The following is a 24,643-nucleotide window of genomic DNA, read 5'->3' on the forward strand; positions in this document are numbered from 1 at the left end:
ACGTCCACTCCCCCCACCCCCCAACCTCCAACCCCCCCCCCCAACATCCACCTTGCTTCAAACTCCGTTCACCGCCAACAGCAGCAGCCCTCACCACCCCACATCCCACCCCACTGCACTCACTCGTTCAATTACACCGCTCACCGTCAAAGGTCATTGCTCCCCAAGCACACGCATACCCCCCTCCAGGTAGTCGTTGCGACAAAGCATGTCGGGACGTGAGCACTTTGCAGGGGAGGAGGACGGACAGAAGAAGACTGAGGAGGAGCTGCAGCAGGAGGAGGAGATGGAGCTGGAGCGACGGGTGGAGTACGTCGACGAGTACTGGGCGGAGATGGAGGTTGTGGATCGTGAGCTGTACCCAGAGTTGCGGGAAAAGTCTGGCCGCCAGTTTCTGGACGCCCTCCTCGAGTCTGCTATCCATGAGGACATCGAGGGCATCGACGCTCTCACTCGGGATGCTGACACCATCAAGGCCACGTATCCTGTGCGGATGAAGGATGCCAACGGATTCCATATGGAGCAGCCACGTGAGCTCAACTTGCTCCAGATGGCGGCCACCATCGGCCTGCCTCGGGTCCTTGTCGAGTTCTTTGTCTTTCTTAACGGCACTACCATGGTCGACCGCGATGGCAACACCCTCCTGCACTACATTGCCTCGCAAGGCCATGTGGCGTGTCTGCTTGCCCTTCTCGACGAGGAAGACGACATCAAGGACATCTCGGTTGAGGATCTTGTTGTCATGAACAAGCGCAACGCCGAGGGCAAGACGCCGCTGCATCTTGCGCTCGAGTACTCGGACGTGCTCACTCGCGTCATCTACGACGATCCCGAGGGGTTTGCTGCCGAGGAGCAGGCGGTGGCCCAGGCCCACGTCGAGGCACGCCTCCAGGTTGCAGAGTTTCTCCTCAAGACCCTGTACAACACGCCATCGCCGCTCAACCCCACCGCGTTTGAGGATCCGGCCAACTTGCACTGCAAGGATGACGTCGGCACCACCGCATTCCACAACCTTGCTCGCCTCGGCTCGCTCCCTCTTGCTCGCTCTCTCATTACTCACTTTTCCAAGAACCAGAGCGAGCTGGCGGTGACCGACTCGCTCGGCGCCACCGTCCTTCACGTCGCCACCAAAGACCGCCGCGAAGAGTTTGTCCTCGACTTGCTCGCCGTCCTCGAGCCGGCGGGCGGCAAGCGAAAGAACCACGCGCTCTCCCCTTTTGCCCGCGACAACTTTGGCAAGTCGCCGTTCTACTACGTCGCCTTTCACGACATGACGTCTGCGCTCACTACCATGATCCGGTTCATTCCCTCGGACGACGAAGAGCTGCTCCACACTGACCGCCTCGGCCGGACACCGCTTCTCCTCGCCGCCGACCGGGGGAGCGTCAACGCCATGGCCGAGCTTGTCAAGCGCCCTTCTGCCACCGCCGTCGACGCTTTTGGCCTCACGCTTGCCCACTACACGGCGGCGCGGCTCTCGGCCACCCCTGTTCTCGACGACGTCTTTGGCTACCGCCAGGTCCCGCTCTTTGAGCCGACTATGACCGACATTGCGTCCAACAGTCCGCTGCACTATGCAGTGCGCTATGCTCAAGGTGACGCCGTCCTCCGCATGCTTCGTGAGCCCGGCATGACCGCCACGCCGAACGCGCTCGGCGACACCCCGCTCCACATTGCGCTCCGGGTGAAGAACCTTGCCGCTGCTACCGTTCTCCTCGACCACGACACGCCCGAGTACCCGCACGTCTTTCCCGAGCCCGAGCCCGAGGCCCTCCGCGCCATTCTCGCCTCTACAGACTCGGGTCTTGGAGCGGACGTCCTTGAGACCGAGGGCCGATCGGGGGCCAAGTCGGTCGCCCGCGACTTTGCCACCGCCATCAGCATGGCGGGCCTTGGCGGCCGCACTCCGCTGCACGAGCTCCTCCGCGCGCCGTCGCCGACCGAACTTGCCGCCGGCAACGTCCTTGTCCATCCCGAGTACATTGCCGCCGCTGCCGCCGAGGCAAAGGACGCGCTCGCTTCGGGTCTTGTCGACCTCGAAGACGTCATTGCCCACGACGAAGGCCACGACGTCGCTCTTCTCAACGTCACCCCCCGGGTTTTCCCATCCGCACAAAGTCGGGCAAGCTCGTCGGGTTCCAGTTTGACGACGCCTCGCCGTTTCCTTATCCACGAGCTGCGGGCGAGGTCAACGACGCCATCGACTCCTTCCATGACATGCTTGCGGCCTTTTACGCTGAGCCCGGCTCAGCAGACGACCCCTACAATGGCGAACGCGAACCCGAGGTCGCTGACCAGCTTGATCTCGCTGCTGTGGTGGAGAGCTTGCTGCTCAAGCATGCGCCGGTTGGCGCCCGCGACGCCGCAGGCCGCACCTGCCTCCACGACGCCGCTGCCTCACCGGTCGTCTCGCACATTGTCTACCGCCAGCTCTTCCTGGGCTCGGACGAGAGGTTGGCTAATGCAAAGTACGTCGTCGCCACCGACACGAGCGGGAACACGCCAATTCACGAGGCTGCCGGTGCCGGCAACGGTGCCGCACTTCTCATCTTTGCATCGAGCTTCGCCTCGTGGGTCTCTCGCAAGCACACCCGGCCCTCGCTGCTCGACACCAATGCCTCGGTTGGTGGCGGCTCGACCGGCCGCTCCGCCGCTGACGCTGCGAGTCAGGACGACTTTATCGAGCTCACCGATGAAGAGTTGGAGGTTCAGGACTTTTTCAGCAACCTTCTCGGTGACGATGCTGTTGTCCTCGAAGACTTGGCTGTAGCTGGTCGCCATGCGCTCGGTCGACTCGTCGCTGCCTTCCGGGAGCCGAACGCCGACGGCCGCACCCCGCTCATGCTCGCCGCCGCCGCCGGGCACGACGCCGTCGCCATCATGCTCCTCAAGGTTGCCGGAATCGAGGAACTGTTCTTTGCCGATACTGATGGCTGCACAGCTTTTCTCCTTGCCTGTCGCGAGGGCGCCACCGGCCTCATCTCCACCATGTTTGAAGAGATAGAGAGCTACGAGCCGCTGCTCGCTGCGAGGACCAAAGCGGGTGAGTCTGGCATGGTCCTCGCTGCCAAGCACGGCCGCCTCGAGCTGCTGCAGGACGTCCTCATCCCAGGCCTCCAAGATTCGCCGCGGCTGCGCCACGCTGCCTGCACCCTCGACACCATGGGCTGGTCCGTCCTCCACTACCTTGCGGCTGTTCCTGCGGTTGAGCCCGTCATTTATCTCGACGAGCGCAAATCGCTCGCGCCAGTGGTTGGCGACGCCAGTGGCGCGGCCTCGGTCATTACCTCTCTCCTTGGCGCACTTTACGATTACCACGACCCGACGACCGACACGCTCAACTTTGGGTTCATCTTGAGTGCCGGAACAAGCACAGCCAAGCTTGCAACACCGCTGCACATTGCGACTCGATTTGCTAACCCGCATGCTGCAGACGCCCTGTGGCAGTTTATGGCGTCGACATCGCTGCCAGAGCCGCTCGACAACTTTGACCTTGCCTCGGTTGCGCTCCTCTGCGACGCGTATGGCTTCAACGTCGTCCACTACGCCGTCATCCACGACATGGACAACCTTGTGGGCGACATGATGCAGACCTCCATTGCCGAGGCTGCTTTCGAAGCTCGCGCCGTTGTTCCTCCCCCGACTCCCCGCGGGCGCGAGTTGAGCCAAGGCAAGACGCCTTGGCCGCCGTCCAAGTCTGACCTTGTCGCCGCCATCGAGGGCATCCGTCGCTCGGCCGCCACTGCCGCGCATCTGCCACATGTCCCGCTCACCGGGCCGGGCTCGCTCGTCGCTGACGAGGGCACTACAGACTTTGTCGCCCCACACTTTGACCGCTCGCTCGAGTGGGTGCGACTCGCTGCAGACGTCGAGACCAGGGTTGACGCCCTTCCGCAAACGCCTCGCGACGACGATCCGCTGCTGGACATTGGCCTCCAGTTCCTCATTTCGCTCGAGGACAAACCGCTCACCGACGCTCAGCGCCGGCAAGTCCTTTACAACGTTTATGAAGCTCCGGTGATCGACATGAAGTATGCCTCCGAGAATGACGTTGGGCTCACGCCGCTGCAAATTGCGGCACTCTACGGCTCATCGCTCGCTGGCATTGCGCTGCTCGAAGCCTATCGAGCCATGGCCGACGAGGTGCCATTCAATCCGCTTGACGTCCGCACCGGCTCTAAGATGTCTGCCACGGAACCGTATGCTGGCTATCTGGCGTGTCATCTTGCCGCGCTCCGACCCGAGTCGGCGGAGCTTCTTGAGGAGCTGCTGAACGACATGGACGACCGCAACGTGAAGACTCACGACGGATGCAACGCGCTTATGGTGGCGCTCAAGGCGTCCAACTTGGCTGCGGTGCGCGTGGCCCTTACGTTTGCTCGTGCCGACATCTCGGCTGACGCAGGTAGCCTTGCCAAGCGCGCCCGAAAGCATGCGCGCGATGCCTCCCGGCGCGGGCGTGGAACGAACAAGGCCGTCACGGAGGACTCACGACCGCTGTTGCTCAACACGGTCTCCGAAAGCAATGCCAATATCCTGCACTACCTCGCGGCATTTGACGCTCCTCCCAAGACCAAGGCAGCTGCTGTGAGCCTGGTCAAGGAGGCTATTGCTGAGGCCGAGGCCGAGGCCGAGGGCGTTGACACTCCTCAGCCGGTCTTCGTGTCAGCTTTTTCGCTTGGGCCATCGCGGCTGCTTGAGGAGCTGCTTGTCACCGCAGACACGACATCGGGCGGCACGCCGCTTCACATTGCCACCAAGATGGGAAACGCTCACTTTGTCGACGCTTTTGTGGACGTTGTCCTCTCCGCGCCACCTTCGCCGCTCGGATCTCTGTTCGCACAACGCGACGCCAATGCGATGACGCCGGTGGCGTATGCCGTCGTCAACACTATGAAGCCGCTTCTCGACCGGCTCTCCAAGGACAAGGGAAAACGGCTCAGCTCCGAGGTGCTCGCTGCCCGCGCCGGCGGCAAGGCCTCGCTCCTTCTTCTCGCGGCGGCGCGGGTGTACTACGAAGCCGAGCTCGACGCTGCGGTCGAAGCATCTCTCGCTGACAACCCCGCTCTCGAGAGGTTGGTTACCGGCGTGCCCCTCGCAGGCGCGCCAGAGGCTGGGCACAACAGCGACGACGACCGCTGTTCCGACTACGGTGACGACGACGAGTCGGGCTTTGGTGGTGGCCAAGAGGGCGGCCCGGTGGGCCATATTGACGACGTCACCTCGCCGATCGAGGCTGCGCTCTCCGTCCTTGATCTCATCACCTCGGCCATCCAGGCAGCCGAGCAGCCACTGCTCCTTGTACAGGATATTTGCAACCGCGCGTCGCTTGTCAACGCGACTCTTGTTGGTCAAGCGGCGTGTGCGCGTGCTGCGGTCATCGGCGCCGACGCGGTCGCCTTTGTGGCGGACCTTGACGCGCGGCTGGAGCTCGAGTCCCATCTTCGGAGCGGGACCGCGCTGCATCTCCTCGCTGCCACTCTTCCAGCCGCAAGCACGACTGCGCGCGTGCTCGGTGGACTTCTTGCCGAGTTTCCGGCGACTCTCGACGTTTCTGGTCCACTGCAGTGGCTTGCAGCGCGCGATCCTAGCCGCGGCGAGGCCACGCCGCTGATGGTGGCGGTAGAGGCCGGAAACCTGCCTGTGGCGGAAGCGCTCATCAAGCTCTTTGTTGACTACTCTGCGCTCAATGTAGCGGCGCATCTCGCGCTCACCAACTCGGCCGGCGAGAACGTCGTTCACCTCGCGGCCCGCTTTGGGCGGTCGTCGGTGGTCAAGGCCATTCTTGACTCGAACGCCGACGGCGCACTTCTCAACGCCCGCGGCGGCCCGCACGGGGCCACACCTTTCCTCGAGGCTGCCTCCTCGTCGAGTGTCACCCTCGTGCGCATGCTCGAGGAGCTCCCCGAGATCGACGTTTCGGTGCGTGACGCTCGCGGCGCCTCGGCTGTTCACTATGCTGTCTCGTCGCCGCGGGCGGTCGACATGCTTGCCTTTCTCCTCAGCCTACCGCAGCTCGCGGATGGTACAGCCACTGTGGACCGGATCGAGGTCTCGCTAGATGATGCCGATGCGCCGCACTTTGAGTACACATGCCCGTGGCTCAAGGGCACGCCCGCTGGTGTTGATCCCGAGCTGGTGGATCTTCTCTCCTCGGGCCACAACAACGAGCTCAACACCGGGGCCGGGACTTCGGATTCCCGTAGCGGCAATCTCGCGTCGACGAAGAAGAATCCTGACGCAGCCCAGTCCCGCACCGGCTTTCTCTTTTCGGTCTCGGAGCGGCGGTATGATGGCAAGACGCCGCTGTTCCTCGCGCTCGAGGCCGGTAATGCCACGCTCGCTGCGGCACTTATGGAGCAGCCGTCGTTTGTGGCGGCGACGCGTGACGCCCGCGACGAGACGCTGTACCATGCTGCTGTTCGCGGGCGGCTTCCTCAGTTCATCTCGGTCCTTGACGAGAAGATCTCCCAGACCAAGTCAGCCATGCACAAGATGAGCTCGCTCTCACCGAAGGCCGTGCCAAGCTCGATAACTTTCTGGCGCGGGCATCGGCCGAGCCCAACATTGATGGCGAGACACCGCTCCTTCTTGCTGTCAAGAGCTGCCTTTGGCCAGCTATTGCCCAGCTCCGCGAGACGTACGAGCTTGAGCTGCCGCTGAACGCCACTTCGCCCATCGCAGCTGCGCTTGAGCAGCACAATTATCCGCTGGCGATGCACCTGTTTTCAGCATCGGCACCCAAGTCGCAGAGCTGTGACGTCGCCGAGCTGGTGATCCAGCCATTGCTTTTTGCCGCGCACGCCGCCACGGACTCGTTTGCGTCTGCTGACGGCTGGCAGAGCGGCGCCAAGCCGACGAGTGCCTCGCAGCCGCGTTTTGCCGGTGATGAAGGCGAGAAGAACCTCAACTCGGGCCTGGCAACGCTCTCGCCGTTTGACGATCGTCCCGAGAGTGGCTTGCTGCACGAAAGACTCGCGCTCGGCTATGTGTACCAGGTTCTCGGACTTGAGCTCACCCGGGTGTCGCTCGTCATGGACCACGGCGCGTTCGCAAAGGCGCTCGAGGCGTGTGCCGCCGGCAAGCTTGCTGGTGCGGCGCACGCACTGCTGGCCTTTCAGCGGCTCATTCCGTCGGCGCGGGTTCTGGCAGAGGCAGCATCAGGCACCGGTACGGCGACTGCGTTTGGTGGTGCGCGCGGTGGCATTGGCGGCGCACTCGGGGGCTCGAGCCCGACCCTGGACTCGATGTTTGCGCCCCGTCAGGCGACACTCTTGCTTGCGTCGTTTGTGCGGTACGGCGTGACAGCTGTTGTCCGGACCATTCTCAAGTACGGCCTCGTGGCGTCTCCGTTGGACCACCCTGACAACTTTAACCGCAGTGTGCTGCACATTGCGTGTGCCGCCGGAGCCCACGACGTGGCTGAACTCATCCTCCGTTTCGCGTCGGAGAGCCAGGTCAACGATCCAGGCTTCAAGGAAATGACACCACTGCATCTTGCGGCACGGGCAGGTCTTGGAACCGTTGCTAATCTGCTTGTGCTCTCTTCGGGCGCCAACGCTGCCGCCGAGTCCAACAACTCACAGACTCCGCTGCATCTGGCCATTCTTTCACGTCGCGAGGACATTGCACTGCTACTGGTGGCGGCAGCACCCGAGTCGGTGGTCATCGCAACCCCGGAGGGCTACCATGCCGGACATTTGGCGGCACGCAAGGGCCTCGGCCCGGTTGCCTCGACCCTCTTTGCTTCGCAGCACATTCGGCTCGACGCGACTTCTGGCGATGGTGACGCCAACTCGGAGCTCTCTCTTCTTGCTGCTGTTGCGCATGGTGGCTCACCGTTTGTTCTTGCTGAGCTCCTGCGCGAGCGGAGTAACCGGATGAACAACGAAGTGGGCAAGGTCGACCGACGCGAGAGGCGTTTGTACAAGGACCAGTCACAGACCAAGAGAACGCTGCTGAATATGTTTTCGGTCACTGCTGTCAACGACGCGCTCAGCACGGCATTCGACGCACGCTCGGACGTCGTCATCCGCAAGATGCTCGCTCGGACGGCGTCAATGCTGGTGGAGCCCGAGTTTGAGCTGGACAACTCGAGCGAGGAAGTAGTCATGACCTCGGCCTTTGACGTTGCACCGCTGCTTCGGCGGGTGGTGACATCGCCCAAGTGCAGCACCGAACGCGAACCACTTGTGCTCGAGCTCTTTCATACGCTCTCGCCAGTGACACCGCTCAACGACATTGCAACAGCTTCTGGAGTTGTCTGCAGGTTGCCTCTCCTTGTCAATGACCTGATTTGCAGCGCTCCGGGAGCCGCCGTCTTGTCAGACCTGATGCGGATGGCGACGCAGTATGGAACGGCACCCGAGACCGTGTTTGCCGCGCTCCAAGTGGGCTCGCGGTTGGAGTGGGACGTGCGGATGGGGCTCCAGGTCGTGTTTGACGACTGCCCAGGCCTTTCGCTGATGATCATTGCCACGCTGGGAGTGGACGAGGCTGTCAAGGACGAGGCCGTCAAGGAGGCGTGTCTCTCCTGCAATCCGTGGGACTACGCGTTTCTCACGTTTGCGTTGGACCAGCGACAGCCGCAGCTTGCGTACGCTGCGCTGGAGGCGTACTGGCGGAGTGGCGCATCACGTGAGCTGCCAGCCGAGTTTCACACCTCGCACGGTTGGTACTGGTCACCTATGGCCAAGGCCATTGTCTCGCGCCACCTGGGCCTGCTCCGCATTCTGGGCGACTCCGTTGATGGGAAGATTTTTTCGGACCAATCGATCTCGCCGCTGGCATCTGCGGTCGAGAAGGGTGACACTGCGGGTGCACTCGTCCTGCTCTCGTGCATCCGCGAGGCGACTTCGGCCGACGCCGAGCAGGTGTTCCTCACCTCAGGCTTGGAGGACTCGTCGACTCTGGAAAAGGCTGTCTCGCTCAAGATGGTTTCGGTAGTGAGGAGCATGATCTCGGTCTGGCCCGACTTCCTGGCGAGCCAGCAGGGTTCGGCAGCGCGGTCGGTAGTGGTCGAGGCCCGCGGCGAAGTCGCGGTTGTCCTGCTCTCCGCACTCCAGCTAGGTGCGCGCTCTACGCCGCACTCGCTGCGTTACGAACGTCAATGACCTGATTTGCAGCGCTCCGGGAGCCGCCGTCTTGTCAGACCTGATGCGGATGGCGACGCAGTATGGAACGGCACCCGAGACCGTGTTTGCCGCGCTCCAAGTGGGCTCGCGGTTGGAGTGGGACGTGCGGATGGGGCTCCAGGTCGTGTTTGACGACTGCCCAGGCCTTTCGCTGATGATCATTGCCACGCTGGGAGTGGACGAGGCTGTCAAGGACGAGGCCGTCAAGGAGGCGTGTCTCTCCTGCAATCCGTGGGACTACGCGTTTCTCACGTTTGCGTTGGACCAGCGACAGCCGCAGCTTGCGTACGCTGCGCTGGAGGCGTACTGGCGGAGTGGCGCATCACGTGAGCTGCCAGCCGAGTTTCACACCTCGCACGGTTGGTACTGGTCACCTATGGCCAAGGCCATTGTCTCGCGCCACCTGGGCCTGCTCCGCATTCTGGGCGACTCCGTTGATGGGAAGATTTTTTCGGACCAATCGATCTCGCCGCTGGCATCTGCGGTCGAGAAGGGTGACACTGCGGGTGCACTCGTCCTGCTCTCGTGCATCCGCGAGGCGACTTCGGCCGACGCCGAGCAGGTGTTCCTCACCTCTGGCTTGGAGGACTCGTCGACTCTGGAAAAGGCTGTCTCGCTCAAGATGGTTTCGGTAGTGAGGAGCATGATCTCGGTCTGGCCCGACTTCCTGGCGAGCCAACAGGGTTCGGCAGCGCGGTCGGTAGTGGTCGAGGCCCGCGGCGAAGTCGCGGTTGTCCTGCTCTCCGCACTCAAGCTAGGTGCGCGCTCTACGCCAATGGAGAGTAGCCAGCCTGAGGTCTCTCTCCGCGACTCGGACGTGGAGACTAAGGTCATGATCGAGCCGTTTGCGTACATGTGTGCAAGCCAGTGTATGCCTGGTGTCCGCTTCTTGCTCACAGATCCAATTCCGGGCATGAACAAGACGTCGGGTAACGTGAGCCCGACGGCGTACACGCCTCTCCACTACGCGGCGGCGTCGGGCAATGTCGACCTGCTGTGTCGGCTGCTCGCCATTCTCGCGCCGTATGGTGAGCTGCTTAGGGCCGCTCTTGTCGAGAACGAGAACCCGGTCAAGGCGACGCCGCTTGTGGCGGCGCTGATGAAGGGCAAGGCCGGGACAGCCATGGTGCTCATCAAAGGCATGGCGGCGATGCTTCCGCCTGATGAGCTCGTCGCTGCGCTGACGATGCTCTCGGACCAGGACGGCTCGGCCATGCACTTTGCTGCTCGCGCCGGCCTCACCGAAGTCGTCCGCACCCTCATCCGCCTTGGCGTACCGGCATCGGGCAAGCTGGACGCATCGGACCTCCCCTCGCCGCTCCTCCGCTCAGTCATGCAGCTGTCGTCGACGGCGTCGGCCTCCGAGCATGTCGAGACTGCGCGCTACCTGCTGGCGTCTGGTGCCGATGTGGGTGGCAAGGGGGCGAGTGGAAAGACTGCGCTGCACTACGCGGCTGAGGTGGGCTCGCTTGAGCTTGTTCTTGCTCTTTTCAAGAACTCGTTGGTGGGCGACAGGCTGGGACGGAGTGCGTTGCACTATGCCGCCATGGGAGGACAAGTCGCTGTGGCGCTTGCCATTCTCTCAGCTTCGGTCTCGCCGTCATCGCTTGTTCGCACCGACAGCTTTGGCGCGGCTGCTATCCACTATGCTGCCGTCTCGTCCCACCCGCGCAGCTACCTGGTGTGCCGGGCTCTTCAGGCCTTCCAGCATGACGCTGAGCTTGCTCCGGTGACGGCGTCGCACGTCGACCCTGGTGTGGTCTCGTTGGTTGACCACGTCGACGCGATGCTCTCGCTCCGTGGCGGCAGCGAGCTCTCGACCGCCATGTGGCTGCGGCTGGTCAAGACGCCACTCTGTCTTGCGGCGCTGCTGGGCAACACGGCATCTGCGCTGGCGCTTCTCCGCGCTGGCGAGTCGCCAGCCCCCACAGAAGCGCAGGGCGGTCATAGTCTCGCATCCGTCCTTGTCGCGTCTGCTGTGCTAGGCGCCACGACCATCGGGCGAGCTGTTCTTCGACTGGCGGCCTCCGAGGAGTGGCTTGATGTCTCTGTCACGTCGCTGCTTCAGACAAAGACGCCAGCCCAGCGGGAAGATGGCAGCCAGGGCGAGACGGGTGGAGCAGGCACCTCCGGTCCCAAGTGGGGTGGCGACGATCCAACAGGCAAGGTCCCGCTCGCTGTTGCTGCCAGAGGTGGCAAGTGGGAGTTTGTGCTCGGCCTCATTGCCGCCAACACCGAGCTGCCACGGGCGCAGCGGTCGACGCTCGAGGAGCTCTCGTCGGAGGTCACGCTCTCTGTAGCCAAGACGAACCAGGTGGACGTGGCCCGTGCGCTGATTGCCAACTACGATCTCCAATGGGGTGTGCCTGGCGATGGCGGTTCAGACCTCGCGGGCAAGGCACCTCTGTTTGTGGCATGTGCCAATGGCTCGTGGGAGCTTGCACTCATGCTGCTCGGTATTGTGTCAACGTCGGAAGACAAACGGCTAGCGGTGAACAACGTGGTGGACCACGCCGGGCCGATCCACTGGGCAGCAGAAGCGGGCCAGATGGCTCTTATCAAGGCACTTGTCGCTTCGCGAGCCAATGTCAACCTGCTCGACGAGAAGAAGCGGTCGCCGCTGTACATTGCCTGTCAGCAGCGCCACCTCGACGTGGTCGAGTACTTGCTCCTCAACACGCCAGCGGAAATCATGCGGCACAACTCGCCGGGTGCCAAGCTTCCGCTTCACGCGGCATGCTCGGCCGAGGCGATTGACGAGGTAAGGCTCTCCAACCCGGTCTCAATTCCGGTGGTCAAGGCCATTCTCTCGCACGCGCAGATCAAGCAAGTGCTCGAGGTTGAGTCGCGGCCGGGCTCAGGTGCACTCGCTGGAGCCGGGCGTGGCGAGGCAAACGCAAGCCAAGACAACTCACTGCTGCTCGCGATTACGGGCAGCAACCCGTCACTCGCGCTTCTCATCATCGACTTTTACAAGAAGCACGCAGTCTCGCTCACCAACTTGCTCAAGACCATGGTCCACACGCTCGCGTCGCGGCAGGTGTGCACGGCTGTGGGGCGGTCGGGAGAGCTGGAGCAGACCTTGTTCTACTACAACGGCTATCCGGTGTGTGCCGTGTGTATGAGCACGTGTCGTTTGGGCGATGCCTGGGCAGCTGATCGTGTAGACACGTTCTCCTGCTGGTGCTTTACGTCTTCGTCGTGCAAGGTTCGCGAGGCGCTGCCGCGCAAGCTCTTCACCTCTGTGGTCACCATTCTCATTGGCAAGGACGCAACGATCGAGCTTGAGGACGTGGGCGACGATACCACGTTCCTCATGTACTGCTGCAAGGAGGGGCTTGAAGAGCTCGCGCTCCTACTGCTGAGCAAGGACGTGGAGGTTGCGGCCACCAACGGCAACAACTCGACGGCGCTGCACTTTGCTGCCGAATTTGGCTTGCTCTCTGTGGTGGAGCAGCTGGTGTCTGGCCACCGTGAGCTTGCGGTCGACGCTGTCGACAACGACGGGTTCACGCCGCTGCACCTCGCTTGTCGGTCTGGTCACGACGCGGTGGCCAAGTTCCTTCTCGATGCCATGCGCGACAAGACAGCCGAGGAGCTGTGCAAGACAACGCGTGACCAAAAGACGCCGATGCATTTGCTTGCTCCCAAGATCACCCGGATGCCCGAGACATTCAAGACGCTCATCAACCGCGCTTCGCTGGCAATGACCATGCTTGACGCCGAGTCGCGGACGCCGCTGATGATCGCGCACGAGGTGGACGGTGTCGACCTCAAGACGCTCGTCTCGCTCGTCGCCCTCACGGGCGATAAGCTGCTCCACGCTCCGCCAATTAATCTGGACGTCGAGCAGGCCCAGTCTTCAGGCCGGCCCAAGTACTCGGCGTCGGTCCTCCACATGGCAGCGCTCAAGGGTGAGCTCGGGCTAGTGCAGGCCATTCTGGAAGAGCTGGGGAAGCGGACCAAGTCGCAGCTGCGGCTCCACACCGAGCTTGCTTCGTTTGGCATCACAGCGCCGGAGAATGCGGCAGCCTACCCCTACGCTGGCCTCGGCACCAAGCTCACGCCGCTGCACCTTGCAGTGATGAAGAGCAGCGCCAAGAGCGAGGCCGACCGGATCGAGATTGTGGAGCTCCTGCTGGCGGCCGATCCGCAGCTGCTTGAGACACCAGATGGCGCAGGGCGGACGCCGCTCCACCTGGCGGCCGAGGCCGGTTTTGTCAAGGGCGCGGCGGTGCTGGTTGAGTATGCCAAGCCACGTAATAAGGACATTCTGAATGTCCGCGACGGGTCGGCAGCAAAGCGGACGCCGCTGCGTGTGGCAGTCAAGATGACGACGCCGTCCGCTGAGGCTGCCAGTGGCAAGGATGCCGTGCCGGTCAAATCGGCACAGCTTGAGATGATCAAGTACCTTGTGGGCGAGGGTGCGCTTCTTGCACCGGATGACGGGAACACAGGGCGGACCGAGCCGATTCTGCATGAGCTCATCAAGCTCCCAGACGCAGCCATTCTCGATGTGGTCGAGAAGCTCATCGAACAGGTGGGAGCCGCCGCTGGCGACGACGACGATGGCAGCGGCAGTGGCGGGGGGCCAGTTGCACAAGAGTTTGTTGGAAACGCTGTTGACAACCGCGACGAGTACGGGTTCGCCGACGGCGAAAGTGTCTCCGGTGACGGATCCGAGGGTGGCGTCGACCGCAACTCTCCGCGGGGAGCGACATCGCGCGGTGGGCGGATGCAAGAGCTGGCGAACGAGGTCGACGGTGACGGCAACACGCCGCTGCATGTGGCATGCAACAACGTGGCACTGCCCGACATGGCACTGCTGCTCATGGAGCACTTGCCGGGACTCGATGTCAATGCACAGAACCATCTTGGCGAGACACCGCTAATGCGGCTGGTGATGGCGTCAGACGGAGCCAAGTCCAACCTCGACGAAGTCATCACTGAACTCATCGCAGCAGGCGCGGACACGTCGCTTGTGCGGCGGTCGGACGGCGGCACAGTCCTCCATGCCTTGCTGGAGAAGGAGACGTCTACGGCGGTCGGGTATGTAGAGACCATCATCGATGCGCTCAACGAGTTTGAGGGCACCGATGTGCTCAAGGCGACCGTGGTTACGAAGAACCGCTCCTCGCGCAGCCCGCTTCACGTCCTGCTTCTCAACAAGAAGCTCGACCGGTCGCACCGAGTTTTGGTCCGCAAGCTCATTGAGGCTGGAGCAGACGTGACCGACACGTGCGACGGTGGGCGCAATGCGCTCATGCTTGCGCTCAACGCAAGCAAGGACGTGTTTGCACGTGAGGTGCTTGACGCGCATGGTGACCAGATGCCGGGCTCGCACAACGACCGGCAAGTGGCGCTGCAACACTATGGGCCGATGCTGGAAGCGACCGACGACCACGGGGCTACTATCCTGCACTATGCGCTGCGGAACAAGCATGTGGCTCTGGCGCGACAGTTCCTGCCGGACCCCGCGGCGTCGTACGGTGGCGATGATGCACTGTTCGAGTCGCAGGAGTTTGGGGGCGGGACTTATCGCAAGCACCGGATGTCGCGCAACGATTCGACCGCGTCGGGCATCGGTCCCTACGATGCATACGACGAGTATGACGATGATGGCGAGCGGCTGAGTGCACGTAGCGGGCGCGGTGGGTATGGTGGCGGACACGATGACGAGATGTCGATGCGGTCCGGGATGGGTCATGGCGAGGCTGCGCCGCTGGAGAACGAGTACAACTTGCCTGCCGAGTCGCGCGAGCGCATACTCCTTGATGCACGCGATTCTGAAAATAGCAACATGACTGCGCTGCATCTTGCGTGCAAGGAGGGAGCGTGCAAGCAAGTGGCGCTGGATATTGTGGCGACGGGGCGGGCCGACGTCAATCTCGCTGACTACAACAGCAAGGTCGCTCTCCACTACGCGAGTGAGACCGGTGCCAAGGACCTTGTCAAGGCGCTGCTGCTCCGCGGACTCGCCAACCCAACACTCCGTGATGGTTCAGGGCAGACCCCGCTCCACTCCGCCATCCAGCACGGTCACGACGACGTGGCCAAGACGCTCCTTGCAGAGTTTTCGGCGACAATGTCGCAAATCATTCCACGCGAGCGAGCGCGCGAGGCAGCCGAGCAGGCAAAGGCTGCTGCGGCTCGCGGACACGAGGTCCACGAAGGAGAGGCCCCCGTGTTGGACGAGGAGTTGGAAGCTGCTGGTGGCGCGGCCAGTGCGGTTGCCTTTGACGGGTCGATGTCGAAGGAGCAGGTTGCGCGGGCAGTGGCCAAGGAGCGCGAGACGTTTGTCAATGGGCTCTGCGGTGGCTACACGGCACTGCATCGGGCGCTTGTCAACCAGCGGCTGGGCCTCTTGCAGCAGCTCTTTGTCTCGGGCGCGTCGCTGGTATCGCGGACGGTGATGTCGCCCGAGGGCGATACGCCTCTTCACCTCGCAGCGCGCGAGTGCCCGAAGGCCATTCCGGTGCTGCTGGAAGAGGCGCGGCGGCAGTCACTGACGGCGCTGCAGCTGGATGTCAAGAACAGTGCAGGCAACACGCCAGTCCATGTGGCGGTTGCATCGGACGCGCCCGAGCTACGGGATCTGCTGCAGTTCCCGTTCTCGCCAAATGCGTTCAACAACAAGCTCCAGACGCCGCTCTCGATTGCGATTGAGACTGAATCCGCAATGGTCCAGCACTTGCTGGAAAACTCGGCCAAAGCGGACGTGCTGGTGCGTAAGGGCGACGACTCGTCCGACTCGATGCCGGTCGGGCTCCTTCATGTGGCACACGAGAAGCGGCGGCCTGAGCTGATGAAGATGCTGCTGGACAAGGGTGCCGATGTGGTGTCGGTCAATGCGGCCGGCGAGAACATCCTGCATGTGCTTGTCAAAGAGAAGAACAACGACATGGGCTTCCTGCAGTCGCTCATTGGGCGAATTGGAACAGGCATCAACGCGGTCATTCCGTCGTCTGGATTTACGGCGCTACATTTTGCGGCGCAGGAGGGCATGGACGACCTGACCAAAACGCTCATCTACTTTAAGGCCAAGGCGATGCCACGACGCACCTCGGGCAGACGCCGCTGCACCTGGCGACGCTCCGCGGGCATGCGCACATTGCGGAGCAGCTTGTCCGGGTCAACTGCGGGCTCAACATCCAAGACTACAAGATGCGGACGGCGCTGCACATTGCGGCGGAGCGTGCTGATTTGGCGATTGTGGCGTCGATCCTGTCGACGCGCAAGGCCGAGCTGCATTTGCAGGACATGAATGGGCGTGTGGCGTCGCAGCTGTTGTCCAAGACGCCTGCTGCGCGTGCGCTGATGGCCGAGTACGCATCGCTATCGCCTCGGGCGCCGTACGCGCTCTCTGTCCGGCGGATGTACGCCGCCGGATCGAACGCGTTTGGAGAGCTTGGTCTGCCGCAGTCGGCCACGGAAGGCTCCGGGCCGGGCTCGTCTGGAGCCGGCGAAGCGCGCGGCGCGTCGCTGAGTCGGAACAAGTCGCGGCGGTGGGGCAAGGGCCCGAGCGTGGGGGCGCTCTCGCACGTCGAGTTCTTCCGGCGAAAGCGGGCGACGTTTGTGGCGACGGGCTCGTACACAACGCTTGTGGTGTTTGACTCGGGCGAGGTGTACACGTTCGGGTGGAACGAGCAGGGTGATACCGGTTTTGATGCCAGCGAGAACGTTGTGGAGATGCCGCGGCTGATGAAGGCACTGGAGGGGGTGCACATTGTGACGGGCTCGATGGGCTCGTCGTTTGGTGCAGTGGTCTCGGACGCCGGCGCTGTGTACACGTTTGGTGCTGACAATGACGGGCAGCTCGGGCGGCCATCGGGCTCATCGATGCCGTCGCCCGGAGGGGAGGTCGGGCTTGTAGCCGACCTGGTGGGTGAGCGGGTAGTGGAGATCTCGTGCGGCGCATCGATGGCAGGTGTGGTGACGGACGGCGGTGAGCTGTTCACGTGGGGACGGGCGCGGGCGACCGGACGCGGGACGACTGCAGTTGTGCCACCGGGCAAGGCCCTCGGGTTTGTGCCCGAGGACCTTGTGGAGCGGTTCGAGACTTCGGGCACGCTGTCTGTGGCGATCACGCGGCGGCTCGACACCGAGTTTTCGTTTGTGTACGCCGCTGGCGAAGACACGTACGGAGCGGTGGGCATGGGCCGCGACGACTTTGTGGAGTCGGAGTTTACGCTCCTGCCGACGCACTCGGTGCCCGGGCTCAAGACGCAGCTGCTGGACGTGGCTGTGGGCCAGTGGCACGTCCTTCTCCTCACAGCCTCTGGTGAGGTTTACGCGTCTGGCACTGCAATGTACGGGCAGATTGGACTCGGGTCTGCGGCGTCTGTGGCGACGTTTACCAAGATCAACCATGGGCTCGACGAGCCAATTGCAAAGATTGACGCCGGCAGGTACCACTCGTCGGCGATTTCGCGGAGCGGAGTGTGGTACTGCTGGGGCGACTCTGCATACCGCAAGAACGGGCACATTGCGGACGAGACAGTGTACGCACCGCGCAAGGTGGCGCTGACCGAGACGGATGTGCTCGAGCATGTGGCGTGCGGCGTCGAGTACACGCTGTACATCAACTCTGCTGGCTCGCTGTTTGGCCTCGGCTACAACGACTACTCGTGCCTTGGCCTGGCCGGGGCGTACAAGTGGGCGACCGTGAGTCCGCCGGTGGAGGTGACGTCTGTCACCATTGGACTGCCGTCTATGATGGCAGTTGGGCTCAACTTTACGGCGGTAGTGACCGAGAACGGCGGGCTCTTTACGTACGGCCACAACGAGTCTGGCCAGTGCGGGCGAAAGAGCAGCACACGGGTCGATGTGGCGCGAGTGGGCATCGGCGGGCGGCACGACCAATTTGAGTACGTGGTCCAGGCTGTGACTGCTGGCGACTACCATGTGGCCGTCATCGATGAAGTCAACGATCTCTACACCATGGGCCGCAACGCCGCTGGGCAGCTTGGGCGTGAGACCGATGGTCTCTTTAGGCACGAGCTGGGCAAAGTCGAGTTCCCGCGGGTGCCGACCAAGGCGCGTGAGTCGTCAGCGAGTGTTGGTGGCGCCGCTGGAGCGGAAGGCGCGTCGGGTACGAGCGCCGAGCTGGTGGCCAAGTCGGCTGTGATGACCAAGCCGGATAAGGTGAAGGTGTTCCTTGTGTCTGCGTTTGCGGATACGACTGTGGCGTACACGTCTGCGGGTCTCTTTGCATGGGGCGCCAACGATTCGGGCCAGCTCGGGATCGGGTACAAGTCTGAGCGCGAGACCACGCCGAAGCTTGTGCAGCTCGAGCACACGGTGGTGCAGATTGCCGGCTCGCGCAACATCACGATGTTCCTCACGGCGGAAGACGGTCTGTTTGTGACCGGCGAGGGCAAAGCACTTGGGCCGATTGGGCCAACGTCGACGCCGCGGCGGGTGACCGTGGAGGACACTACCATCAACGAGGAAAAGTCGGTGGTGTTTATCGCTGCGGGCCCGCGGTTCTGTGCCGCGGTGACGTACGATGGGCAGCTGTGGATGGTAGGCGATCTGGCAAGCTCGCGGACGTACACGCGTGTTGACTTGTATGACCCGCTTGGGGCGTTTACGGTCATCGAAGTCGCACCGTACGGCGACGGGCTTGTCTTTCTCACCGACTCGGGTGAGCTCCGCGAAGTGATGGAGGTCTCAGAGGGCCCGTCTGCGGGCGAGGCTGTAGAGGCGCTGCTGGAGTCGGGCAAGGTGCTCACGTTTGGTACGGTCTCGTCGGAGCTGAAGACGGTGCTCGACAACGACGACGACGACCACCGGCAGGTGGTGCTCTCGATGGCCGGCTCTGCGTCGCACCTGACGGTGTCAACGATGCAGCTAACGCTATGTGGTGAGCGGATCAACAAGAACGAGTACATGCCGCCGACGGTGCTCGTGCTGGGGCTCCCGCGGGGAACAAGCCAGGAGCTTGTGCGGAGCCGGTTCTCGAACTACGGCACGGTGGTCTCTGTCTCACTCCAGCTGTTCAAGCGGGCGGCGTTTGTAGGGATGGAGTCACTGGCAGCAGCCGAGGCGGCGGCGGCGGCGATGCACCTCAACTTTGTCGAGTTTGGCGAGCGGGTGGCGCGGGTCAAGGTCCGCGTCCTCCCCTCGTGTGCGCTCGAGTGCGAGGTTGCCGAGTCGCCGATGCCTCGGTCGGACTTTTGGTACCGGTGGCGCGACGTGCGTGAGCTGCCGTTTTCGCGGTCCGACCTGCTGACAGAGCACCCGGAGCTGTCGTACGCGCTCTCGCCACTGCTGTTGTGCTCCAAGTGCACGCGCGACAAGGGCTTCAAGTACGCCATCACCAAGCGGTCCAAGTGCCGCGAGCTCTCCCGCGACGAGGTGGCGAAGAAGGTGAACGAGTGCCAGGCGGCCGGCCGCAAGTACCTTGACGATGCGTTCCTGCCGAGCGAGGCTGCGTTGTGGAACGATCCGGACAAGCCTGGTGACCCGCACTACATCACGTATCCGTCGACGTGGCGCCGGCTGTCGGACTTGTTTGAGACGATGCCTAACCCGCGTGTGTTTATCGACGGTGCGGAGGGTGCCGACGTGGAGCAGGGCGGGATTGGGACGTGCTACCTTTTGGGATGCGTGGCGGTCCTTGCGACGAACCAAGAGTACATTGAGAAGGTGTTCATCAAGCCGTGGAACGTCGACGTGGGCATTTACTCGCTCATGTTCTCGCACAACAAGCTGTGGAAGTACGTCATCATCGACGACTACGTACCGTGCCTGGAGAGCACTCAGGGCGCAGATCCGTGGGAGAACCCGCTGCCTGTCTATGCGTGGTCAGCCGATCGCAACGAGATGTACGTCATGCTCATCGAGAAGGCATACGCCAAGTTTAAGGGTTCGTACGAGGCCATTGACGGCGGTGTCGACCGGTACGCCATGGTGGATTTGACCGGCGGCGTGTGCGAGGCGCTCAAGTTTGACGACCCGAAGATCTCGCGATCGCTCAAGACCGGTGCGTTCTGGGAGACGATGGTACTGTACAAGGCGCAGAACAAGCTCATGTCATGCTACATTGAGGACCTGAGTGCAGACAACGAGGAGCCGACGGAGCAAGGCTTGCTGAAGGGTCACGCGTACGCAATCACGGGTGTGTGCGTGGTCGGGGCCAACCGTCTCCTGCAGATCCGCAATCCGCACGGGTCGACAACATGGTCGGGCGCTTGGCACGACCTCAAGCAGGAGGTTGTGGGCGGCGACGTGGTTGACGACGGCCAGTTCTACATGTCGTACAATGACTTTATCAAGGGCTTTACGGCGGTCGACGTGACGACGCTGCTTCCAGACTCGGACGACGTGGCGCTTCCGGGCGCGAGTCCCGGGTCGCGCGCGCACGACGCGGGTGGGCTGGATGTCGAGGATCTCGACACGCTCGAGCTCGCAGTCAAGGCGCTGTCGGGCGCGGTCGAGAACCTGCCGTATGCCGATGGAGCGCCGGCGTCGCTGGGCGCAGCAAGTACAGAGAGCTCGGGAACACCGTCGGGTGGAGTGACAGGCAACGCTGCGCCGCTGGCTGGCGGCGCGGCGCAGCCGGCAGTGGACGCGCTGACCGACAAGTTGCGGTCGATGGCGGAGAATCCGGCAGCGGACGCTGTGGTGGACCCGACGCTCGCGGCGGCGTGGATGATCGATGGAACGGTGACAACGTCGTCTCTGGGCGGTGAGTCCGAGACGGCGTCGGGTGCACGGAAGCAGGTCTTCCGGCTCGACTGGGCCGAGGGCGAGTCGGGTTGCCGCAAGGCGTTTGCGCTCAAGCTTGGGCGCAAGGCGGCAGACGTGACGGTGGAGATCCGGCAGCAGACTGCGGATGAGTCGGCGATCGACGGCAAGGCCGTGACGCTGCTTGTGTGTCGGTGGCGGACGGGTGTTGACTACTTTCCGGCCAACCGCGAGCGCGGGGCGGTGCTGGCGTCGGACCTGCGAACGGCAGACATTGTGGACCGGATCTTCCCTTCGCGGGCCACCAAGGCATCGCTCTCGCTCTACCTTCCGCCTTCGAAGGACTACACATACGTCATTGTGCCATCGCTGATGTCGGCCGGTCCGCACACAGCGTTCCTCTCAATCTTTACCTCGTCGACGGTCCGGGTTGATCCGGTCCAGCTCGTCGAGTACTTGTGGGATTCCAAGCCCGCCACAGAGAGAGACATTGTGGAGGGGACCGGTCAGTTCTTTGTCTTCCGTGACGACGCCGTCGAGACCGACGAAGAGGACGAGTCGGGCGAGGATCCGCTCGACGCCGAAAAGGCAGCGCTTCAGGAGGCGGCTGTCGGTCTGCCGGCATCGCTGCATCCGGTCACCGTCGGCGGTACCTCGTTTGCACCCGCCCGCGTCTCGCTTGAGCAGCTGGCGGCCGAGGCGGCGGCTGTGCCCCGAGCTGCCGCAGCTCCAGACATTGTGCCCGGGCCAGTTGCAGGCGTGGCATCGCCAATCCCACACGGGCGACTTGCACCGCTCAACCCGTACGAAGCGCCAGCGCCGGCGCCAGCTGCTGTGCCTGGGTACGCGGCGCCGAGTCCGAGCTATCCAGCATACCAGGCCTACCCAGGCGCCCAAGGCTTCCAGGGCCATCAAGTCTACCAGGGCTACCCGAGTCCGGGATACGGCGGCCAGACGGTCGGCCAGGGCCAGGCTCCGGCTCCGGTCCATGCGGGAGCGTACACAAGTCCACTTGTGGCCGGCGGACCGTCTGGCCTCGAGCCCCGCTATGGTGGGATGGTACCGGTGCGCGAGACACGGCCATCGTCGACGGCATCGTCGATGTACATGTCGCAAGCATCGGAAGAGGTGTTCGGGGGCATCTCGACCCGGGCACAGCCGAGCGGCCGCGGACAGGGACATGTCGGCGGCGGAGGGCAGCTCCCGGCATTGCCGCGGCGGCAGGGCGGCGTTGGCCGCGGCACAGAGGCTGGGTCGGCCGAACGCAGCCCGATTCCGCGGCGTGGCGGCGGCGGAGGCGCACCGAGCCGACGCGACCGCGGGCGAGGCGCGGCGGCGCTGCCGCGGCTGCCGCGCGAGGCGATGGCGGCGCGGGCGGCGCGGCGGACACCGCCTCGGCGGCCGCGGCGCGACAATCCGTAGTTTGATAGGTTAACAACGTAAAATGAGGATTTACATGCCCATGCTCGCCAGCTGCAACTGGGTGATCTTCTCGACCATACGGTGGACGTCGGCGCGGAGAAGATCGTTGTCGGCGTGCTCCTTGGCAAGCGCAGCCTCAAGGTCGGCGACCTTGGCCAGCACAGCCTCGTAGGCGGCCGTCTGCTTGGCAAGGCGAGCCTCGGCCAGGTCAGCGCGCTTGGCGTCGTCGGCCGAGGCCGCAGACAGAGGCAGAGTGGCGGTGTCCGGGCAAACGCGGACGAGGGTCGAGTCGGAGCGGAATGACGGCTCAACGATGAGGGTGGCAATGTCGAGGACGGTGGCGAAGGAGGTGAGCTTGGAGGTGAGCTCAATGCCGCAGTTGACAAGCTGGATGCGGAGGTCGGCGACTGGGTTCGCGTCAGGCGCCGAGACGTCGACGGCCCGGCCTTGAGGCGCAGAAAGTTGAGCGTCCGCTCAAGCACAGCCTGGGCCACTTTCTGGCGCCATGAGTCGAGGACAAGGACGCCCGAGGGGTAGCAACAGCAGCATCTGATGAGCCTGTGGCAGCGTTGCCGTTCTTGGCAGCAAGCGACGAGAGCGCAGCAGAGTGAACCATGCGGAGGCTGAGGTGCCGCGGGCCGGACCGTGCGTTGGACGCGGCCTTGGACGGCGAAGTGAGCGCAGCCGGTGACGACGACGCGGAGGGGCTCTCGTCAGCAATGGCCAGAGTGGCGATGCGAGCCTTGACCACGCGCTCGTTGGTCCTGTGCTCGAGCGCGAGCTCGATACCAGAGAGGTGGAGGCAAGAGACAAGCTCGGACGTTGCGGCGGCGGCAGCCGACGGCGGAAGGGTTGGCAAGGCGCGGGCCTTGGTCTTGGTGCTCGCGCTGGCCGGCGACGCTACGACAACGTTACGCTTGGGATCGAGCAGCTCGACAAGCGCAAGGTCGACAAAGATGGCAACGCGGAGCGCCGTCGAGTCAACAATCTGCATGACGAGAGCGTCGTCGACGGGTGCCGGGCTATCAGATGCAGGGCTCTGCGGCGGCGGCGGCGCGGACAACGGCGACGCAGGCACCGAGGCCGCCTGGTAGTGCGAGACGTCCCAGGCGAGCTTGTGCTCGTAGACCGAGGAAAAGTAGAGGTACTCGTCGTGGGTGCAGTGAGCAACGATGGAGGCGACGCGGAGGAAGAGCTCGACAGACGGCAGGTCGCCCGGCTCGTCGTAGGTGAGCAGATCAAGCTGGCAGGGAATGGGGTCGAGGACAACGTGCGGCGAGGCGTCGTGGCGGGGGAGGACCTCGACCCACATGCCATCGAGATCGACCTGGTAGGCCGCGGCAACGGCGCGGGTCGAAGCAGCGAGCGAGCCGGTGTAGTCAAAGTCCGATGTGTCAGCCGGAAAGGCGTGGAGCGGGAGGGCAAAGAGGCCAGCGGAGAAGCAGGAAGCCGGCGGCTTGAGCGGCAGGTTCTGGAGGTGGATGGTGGAGAAGTTGAGGCGGGCGACAATGTCGGCAATGTGTGCCGGACAGGCGCGGCCGCGGGGCGGGAGAATAATGACCGGCTGCAGGAGGGCGATGTTGAGCTTGAGCGGGACAGACGGCGGGGCGTGGAGGTCCGAGTCGCCGGCGGCAATCGTGGCGAGCTTGGCGTTGAGTTTGGCTGCTGGCGAGCCCGGACGGCGGAGACATCGAGCGCGGTGAGTTCCCAGTCTGCGGGCCGCCAAAAGTAGTAGAAGCGGACCCACTCGTCGCGGTCGTAGACAATGCGGACAGAGCGGAGGGTGAGCGAGAGCTCGGACGAGAGGTCCGGGCGCTCCTTGCCGTCGGCGATCGAGCGGTGGACGAGGCGGAGCTCGCCCATGGGCAGAGCGCCGCCGGCAGGCGCGCCGCCGGTGGCAGACTCGCGCGAAGTGAGCAGGTCGAGGTACGCTGGGTGCTTGTCTTCCGACGAGACCGAGGAGTGCAGCATGAGGGTCTGGAAGCGGGCGGTGAGGGCGAGCTCGCGGATGGGTGGAGGGTGGGGCGGGGTGGCGGCAGCGTCGGCCGGAGCGCGGGTGACGGCAAGCGCGCCGGCCTGCGGCGTGATGTCGACGACCACGTTCTCGGAGAGAAAGTTGGCAAACGAGGCCTGCTCGCCTGACGGCAGGTTGTGGAGCAGGACGAGCGAGACGAGTGAGATGGAGGCGCGGATGGAGGGGCGGGTAAAGTTGTGGGCAGCATAGAGCTCAGACGCGCCTGCGGCCGACGGCTCGGCCTCATCCCAGGGGCTCGAGTCGGCGGTGCCGTGGGAGGAGCCGCCCCACGACGACGAGTCGTCGGCCGGGCCGCGGTCGTCGGCGGCCGGCACGCGCAGTGAGTCGGAGGCGGCCGAGTGGCGCGGGCCGCTGGCCGGCG

At 63.8% G+C, this 24,643-nt stretch overlaps 2 protein-coding genes across 2 annotated transcripts; one reads left to right on the forward strand and one right to left on the reverse strand.

Moving 5' to 3' along the window:
• Positions 1–208: 208 nt before the first annotated feature.
• Positions 209–22,247, forward strand: AMSG_05321 (uncharacterized protein; the record flags this gene model as incomplete). Its single annotated transcript, XM_013902577.1, has 5 exons — positions 209–2,086; positions 2,119–6,450; positions 6,501–9,105; positions 9,137–16,086; positions 16,206–22,247. The coding sequence occupies 5 exons, from the start codon at positions 209–211 to the stop codon at positions 22,245–22,247; spliced, it is 21,807 nt and encodes a 7,268-aa protein (XP_013758031.1).
• Positions 22,248–22,270: 23 nt separating this feature from the next.
• AMSG_05322 (uncharacterized protein) lies at positions 22,271–24,508 on the reverse strand (the record flags this gene model as incomplete). The annotated part of the gene is made up of 5 exons (XM_013902578.1): positions 22,271–22,693; positions 22,730–22,740; positions 22,772–23,892; positions 23,937–24,385; positions 24,496–24,508. The coding sequence occupies 5 exons, from the start codon at positions 24,506–24,508 to the stop codon at positions 22,278–22,280; spliced, it is 2,010 nt and encodes a 669-aa protein (XP_013758032.1). The 3' UTR covers positions 22,271–22,277.
• Between the last annotated feature and the right edge of the window lie 135 nt (positions 24,509–24,643).

Source organism: Thecamonas trahens (genome assembly GCF_000142905.1).
Source record: "Thecamonas trahens ATCC 50062 unplaced genomic scaffold supercont1.22, whole genome shotgun sequence".
In the NCBI taxonomy this organism is placed as follows: domain Eukaryota; order Apusomonadida; family Apusomonadidae; genus Thecamonas; species Thecamonas trahens.